Consider the following 7022-nt stretch of genomic DNA (forward strand, 5'->3'; position numbering starts at 1 on the left):
GCACAGCCAGAACAGCTGATCCAAACTGGCCAAAGGGACATTCCATACCATGTGACGTCATGCTCAGTACATAAACTGGGGGAAAGCTGGCCGGGGGGACCGCTGCTCAGGGACTGGCTGGGCATCGGTCAGCGGGTGGTGAGCAATTGCATTGTGCATCACTTGCTTTGTAAATTATATTATTATTATTATTATTATTATTATTATTATTATTATTCTTTTCCCTTCCTTTTCTGTCCTATTAAACACCTTTATCTCAACCACGAATCTTACTTCCCCTCCCCCAATTCTCTCCCCCATCCCACTGTGGCAGGGGGGAAGTGAGTGAACTGCTGTGTGGTGTTTAGCTGCCTGCCGGGTTAAACCACGACACAGGGTCTGGCCAGGCATGGGGATGTCCTTGTCACTGCACTTCTGCCCAGCTTTCTGCATGCCCTGGGAAACGATGCTACTCTCCCATCCCACACACGCTGCAGCTTTTTGTGCCCCCCGGGCTGCCTTGCCCCATACCCCGCCTTTTGTTTCATCTCATTCCCGTCTCAGCATCGCCACCTTCACCTTTTGTTTTCTAACTTTGTTTTTCCTAACAGATAAAAGAGTTCTAAGCGAACCCAAAAGCCACCGTAAGTGCTCATTTCATGGCCATTTTGTTTCTTTGCGAGGCATTGCTTTCGTTTTGTTCTGTTGCATCCATGGTAGGGCTTCTTGGCAGCTGGGGAAGGACAGGGTGGGAAGAGGGAGCAACTAAAGCCCACCCCAAAACCCCTGTGTACATTAAATCACGTGCTCTGTTTGAAGGTATAAATACAACCTGCTTTTGCACCCCTGCTCCCGTCCCCCTTATGCTGCCTGCAGTTCTTGGGTGCACCAATGATGCAGCCGGTGTCACGCCACCAAAGCTACTCCAGGCATCGTCACCCCCGCCACAAGGACTGACTCCCTTGAGTTGGGGGTTCCGGGACGCATCAGGGTTCCTGTTTCTGGCATCCAGAGGGACGAGATGACACCTCCCAGAAGTGGCATAGTCCTAATACGGTTGAGATCACCAGGCTTAGGACAGGGCTTCACTCAAGCATGAAACCATAGAAACCAAGAGATGTGAGCAAGCATGGAGGGAGGAAGGAGAGAAGGATGGGCTGAGCGTGCTCAGCTCCTGCTGCTGGAGGCTTTACCATGCTCTGCCTTCCCTCGTCATCCATCTCCTTTCTGGCCAAATATATCCAAGCTATACCAGGCGCTTAAAGATCGAGAGCCTTGTCGCAGGGGAAGGGAAGATGGGGAAGCTGAGGGGTGTCTATATAGATACAGTGACGCTCGATCTTTCCAGATGGATGCATAGCTCAGGTACATATATATGAGATGCATGGATAGGCGTTACATTTACTCCTCAGGGTTGTCTTTGTTAGGATGTGAGGGTTGATAGCTTCATGAATCTGAGCTATATAAACCTAACGTTTCTGGGATTCTTGGTGCTCAGGTAAAGTTTGCACGAGCCGTGGCAAAGTGCCCTCCAAAGGTTTGAGGCATTCGCCCCCATCTCATTCTCTGGTATCACTCTGACTTCTGGACTGCTCTTAGAAAACACCCTCCATCCTCCTGCCACAGCCTTTCCAGCAGGCCCAGTACACATCTTCCCCTTTGTGCCTATGTCCCGAGTCAATGGTGGGATTGGGGAGCACTGGTGGGTCTTGATGTGCATTTCTGGTGCTCCTTTTTTCACCTCCATTTCTTTAATCCCTCCCAGTGCTGGAGGCCACAGGTGATGTGGCCCTGTACGCCGGGCTGGTGGTGGCCATTTTTGTCTTCATCGTGATCCTCATGGCTGTGGGGGTGGTGGTATACCGGAGGAGATGCCGGGATTTCGACACGGACATCACAGACTCATCAGCCGCTCTGACCGGAGGCTTCCACCCCGTCAACTTCAAGACCTCCCGGCACGGTAAGCGCTATAGCCCATGCAGGTCCTGCTCACTGGCTCAAGCCCGGGCAGAGAGTCTGGCTGCAAATCACAGAAAGAAGTAGGGGGTGAGTCCCTGATGAACCCCCAGCCCCAATTTTCTAGGGGAATATGCTGATTTTTGAAGGCTGAGGGCTCCATGGAGGTGGTCAGGTGTTGATGGTGGGAGTCAGGGCAAAGCATCTGCAAAGCAGATGCGGTGGGAGTTTACCGTAGGACGCTGCTCTTCGCTTAGTCTTGATGCTGAGCAGTTCCTTTCCAAGTGCCTGGTGGAAGGCAGATGGATGTAGCCCAGCGCTGTACCTGTTGTACCTCCTGTGCACCCTCCATCCCTTGCTGGGCGAGGAGGGTTTTTCACAGGCACCTCTTCCAGTCAAGCAGTGCTTTTACGTCCCCTTGTTTCCACTGCCGTCTTCATGCGATCCGTGTTTCCTCCTCCCGCAGACAACCCTCAGCTGCTGCACCCCTCGATGCAGCCGGACCTGACGGCCAGCGCAGGGGTGTACCGTGGCCCCATGTACGCCCTGCAGGACTCCTCCGACAAGATCCCCATGACTAACTCCCCCTTGCTCGACCCCCTCCCCAACCTCAAGATCAAGGTGTACAACTCCTCCACCACCTCCTCCTCACCGGCGCTCCACGACGGGACGGACCTGCTGGGGGGGGTCCCCACCTCTGGCACCTACCTGGGGGACACCACCAGGGATGGCCACTTTGCGAACATGCGGAGCAAAGCCCTGGGCTCCCAGCATCTCCTCAGCTTGCCCCGGGAGCATGGCAACAGCGCCAGTGGCACGTTTGGCTACCTGGGGGGAAGGCTCACCATCCCGGGCACTGGTAAGCCCCGGACTGGGGATCAGGGTGCGTTTGGCTGCTGAATGATCAAGGATCATTCTCTTGTCCCAGCAGACTTGCCTGCCACAAGCAGCCGTTTGCTATCCCACAGCTGGCTCAGGGGAGGAGGGCAGCAAGCCATTCCCAAGCCAGGCTTCTCAGACTGGAGGTCACAGCCTCCTGGGACTTTCCTGGCCCACCCTGCCATCGATCCAGGGCCAGTGCCTTGCAAAAAGATCCAACCTGTGGTTTTGCTTCCTAATGCAGTTGCCTGGCTTCTCCCTGCAAGCGGTGCAGCGGAGGAACATCGGGAGATGTTTCTCCTGGGGTGCTCCAGGCTGCCCTAGCTCACTGCTGTCCTGCTCGCTGGCCAGGGTGGAGGGCTGGTTTCTCCTTGGTCGTTTCTCCTTTGTTTCGTGACTAACGCCTGTGTGTGCTGTGCTAGGGGTGAGCCTGCTGGTGCCCCATGGGGCCATCCCCCAGGGGAAGTTCTACGAGATGTACCTGGTCCTCAACAAGGCAGAGAGCGCCCTGTAAGTCACACCGTGCCGCCCACGCTTCTGCTCTTTGTTGGCTGCCGTGAGGCTTTCTTTCCAACCGGTGTCCCCTCTCCCCTTCCCAGCCTGCCCTCTGAAGGCACGCAGACAGTGCTGAGCCCGGTGGTGACCTGCGGACCCACCGGCTTGCTCCTGTGCCGCCCTGTCGTCCTGACCATTCCCCACTGTGCTGATGTTGGCTCCTCGGATTGGATTTACCAGCTGAAAACACAGTCCCACCAGGGAAACTGGGAGGTAAGGTGGGAACCCAGCCCCTGCAGCCAGTGAAGACCATGAGCGTTGTGGGACATAGTCCCCTACCAAATCGCCTCCGGACGACAGGCTGACCCCCAGCCTTGATTTCCCATCTCTCCCTGTAGGAAGTTGTGACCCTGGATGAGGAGACCCTCAACACACCCTGCTACTGCCAGCTGGAGGCCAAGTCCTGCCATGTTTTGCTAGACCGGCTTGGCACCTACGTCTTTGTGGGAGAGTCCTACTCCAGGTCAGCGATCAAGAGGCTCCAGCTGGCGATCTTTGCCCCCACCGTTTGCACCTCCCTGGAGTACAGCCTCAAGGTCTACTGCTTGGAGGACACGCCAGATGCTCTGAAGGTAACGTTGCCTTGCGATGCCAGCACGGGCTGCCCCTGCTTCCCAAAGCTGTTTGCACTGGTGGCAAGATGCTGCTGGGTCCCTCTCAGGATGGCCTGGCCCCAGGGAGCAGACAGCCTGATGCAACTGCCTGCAAAGTGACCACAGTAAAATAATAAGCGTGTTTACTGCTTTCCCCATCCTTCCTCACCTTCTCTGAAGGAAATAATGAGGGTGTTGCTTAGCTTGTACTCTGGGCCCCCTTTCTGCAAACATTACAAAAGAGGTTTTGCTGCTGATGGGTGGGTTTTCTCTCTCTTACACAGAAAACACTTGCTGCTGTGATTTGCCTCGGTTTTCTATAGATCCTGTTATTCCTGCATGGAGACGTGTCTCTCCCTTCCTTGGGAGTGTTTATGGCATTGATAGTATCGAGTGCAGCATGAGGAGCTCAAGTTTTGATGCTTTGGCTGCCTGGACCACCGGTGCAGTGGCTGTAATTCCCTGTGACTTGTCCTGTGGCGTCAGGATTGCTGTAGTGCCTCTAGGTGGAGATGTAGGCAGCGCTCTGGCTCCTGGATTGCATTTTTCTCCTGAGAGCTGCTAGTGTAATAGTGGGATGGTGTTAAAAACAGATAGGATGGCACTCTTGAAGAGAGTGCCTGACCTTTGTGTTGGACCTTTGCATTGTCTGAGGAGTACAGAGGCATGTACAGATGCTCACATGTTATAAAATTCAATTTGTAGGTGGGGCTGGTGTGTGAGATGAGTTGGCAAGTTCTTGGAGAGCAGCTGTCAGGGTGGCAAAGGCTGTTCTTCTGGGGAGGACTCCTCACGGGCTTGTTGCTGCTGCTGGCTCCTCTTGGCAGGAACATGCCTGGCTTTGGGTATGGAGAGGGGAGAGGAGCAACCCCTGCTTGTCTCTTGGGTCTCACGCTGCCTGTCCTGCTGCCTGCAGGAGGTGCTGGAGCTGGAGCGGACGCTGGGCGGGTACCTTCTGGAGGAGCCCAAGCCCCTGCCCTTCAAGGACAGCTACCACAACCTGCGTCTCTCCATCCACGACATCCCCCATGCGCTGTGGAGGAGCAAGCTGCTGGCCAAGTACCAGGTGAGGGGCCAAGGCAGGGGCAGCCAGGGTCCCAAACTGGGGACACCATCTTCAGCCAGGCACCACGGGGTTGTGAGTGTCCTCATCTTGTCTCCAGAGTTGTCACCCAAAGGGATGGAGGAGGAAGGGGGACCGGTTTCCATGTGGTCTTTCCTGGTGGGATGCTCTCTATGGGGTCCCTCTGTCCCGTCTCATCCTCATGGGGTGGCCAGAGGAGGTGGGATCTCCCAGGGGAGCTGCTAGAGACTTCGCTAAGCCTGTGCTTTGGTGGTCCACAGGAAATCCCCTTCTATCACATCTGGAGCGGCAGCCAGCGAGCCCTGCACTGCACCTTCACGCTGGAGAGGTACAGCCAAGCCTCCACCGAGCTCACCTGCAAGATCTGTGTCCGGCAGGTAGAAGGGGAAGGGCAGATCTTCCAGCTCCACATCACACTGGGAGAGGTGAGCGGTGAGGAGGTGGGGGGACAGCAAGGGGACATGCTCAGGAGCTGCTCTGTGCTGCAACATCTCGCCCCATCCTTCCCCTTGCAGCACACCAGCTCCTTTGACACCCTCCACTCCCACCACAGCGGTGCCACCACCACCACCCAGCTGGGACCCTACGCCTTCAAAATCCCCCTTTCCATCCGGCAGAAGATCTGCAACAGCCTAGATGCCCCCAACTCCAGGGGAAATGACTGGAGACTTCTCGCCCAGAAGCTTTCCATGGACCGGTGGGTCTCCCCATGCTTTGCTTTCCCCTCCTGTGCCCTGGGCAGGGGGCCTTTGCTCCTCTCCCTCCCTGCTGCAGTGCATCCAGCTAGGTTATGTCCAGCTATATAGGTACATCCATAAATAAGGATATAGCTACGCATAGTTATACCCATCTATATCGATGCATCCATCTGTGCCACGGTCCTGGGTCTCTTGTCACTTTGAACTGGCCCTTACTTATCTGGGTCTGTGCTTGGGCAGTTCCTGTCTGGGTTCACCTCTGAGGACTGAAGGAGGGGAGGGTAATTTCAGCAAAACAAAGCTTTCATTGCTTTTGTGTGAATGCCTGTATCAAAAATTGAAGACGGTGTCTCAAGGGCTTTGGCATTTGCATTGTGACATTTCTCTCAGGGTTCACATTGCAAACAGGTTTGCTGCTCTGGCATCTTCCATCCCTCCATCCCCGAAGGGCACCATGCCAACCTGGACCTCCTCTCTGCTTCTCCTTTGCAGGTATCTGAACTACTTTGCCACCAAAGCCAGCCCCACCGGGGTGCTCCTGGACTTATGGGAAGCCGAGCACCAAGATGACGGCGATCTCAACACCCTGGCCAGTGCCTTAGAAGAGATGGGCAAGAGCGAGATGCTGGTGGTCATGGCCACAGAGGGGGATTGCTGATGATGCTCCCTGTGGCTGGCAGGCCGGGAGGACGAAACGGAGGGTGACAGGGGGGGCCCTTCCCTGACGGCAAGGGGAGGCACATCCATCTCCGGGCAGCGGCTGAGCAAGGAAGGGCCAAGGCCGTTGCTTCTCCCTCCCTCTCCGCATCACTGCCTTAGAGACCCATCCTCAGCGTCGACAAGCAATTCAAGTGTTACGCAGCATTCCTCTTCCTCCTCCTCCTCCCGGCCGTCCCTGGGTGGCGCTCGTGGCATGGGGAGGAATTAGGGCTTCTTGAGTCGGGACGGGGGCTTTCCTTCTCCTTCTTCGTTTGGGTTCCCCTCCTCCTCCTTTAATAGCATTTCTGCGTTGAAGAGACAAGTACAATCTAGGCAAAAGGCTTACTTCTGTCAAAAGCTTCAGACAGCTTAATAAGGCAAATAAGAAAGAAAAAAGGAAAAAAAAAGTTTCTTAGGAAACGCAAATAATTTATTATCCAGATCTTTGGATGAGTCCTTTTTAAAAAAAAAAAAAAAAAAGAAAAAAAAGACAGATTTATAAATCTTTGTGTGTGAGAGCAAGAGCGTTGCTGTGGTCGGGGTGGCAGAGAGACAGATGTCAATGAACACACTTTTGTA

The 7022-nt window shown here is 54.9% G+C and overlaps 1 protein-coding gene across 1 annotated transcript in view; it reads left to right on the forward strand.

Annotated features, from left to right (window-relative positions):
* UNC5B (unc-5 homolog B (C. elegans)) overlaps positions 1 to 6402 on the forward strand; it is a 16087-nt gene extending 9685 nt beyond the window's left edge. The window contains 10 exon segments of the mRNA XM_009325978.1: positions 591 to 623; positions 1745 to 1939; positions 2402 to 2794; positions 3237 to 3324; positions 3414 to 3582; positions 3708 to 3941; positions 4879 to 5028; positions 5307 to 5471; positions 5562 to 5743; positions 6237 to 6402. Of these exon segments, the coding sequence (XP_009324253.1) occupies positions 591 to 623; positions 1745 to 1939; positions 2402 to 2794; positions 3237 to 3324; positions 3414 to 3582; positions 3708 to 3941; positions 4879 to 5028; positions 5307 to 5471; positions 5562 to 5743; positions 6237 to 6402 (1775 nt within the window).
* Positions 6403 to 7022: the final 620 nt, after the last annotated feature.

This window comes from Pygoscelis adeliae, unplaced genomic scaffold (assembly GCF_000699105.1).
Source record: "Pygoscelis adeliae isolate BGI_AS28 unplaced genomic scaffold, ASM69910v1 Scaffold4, whole genome shotgun sequence".
NCBI lineage: Eukaryota > Metazoa > Chordata > Aves > Sphenisciformes > Spheniscidae > Pygoscelis > Pygoscelis adeliae.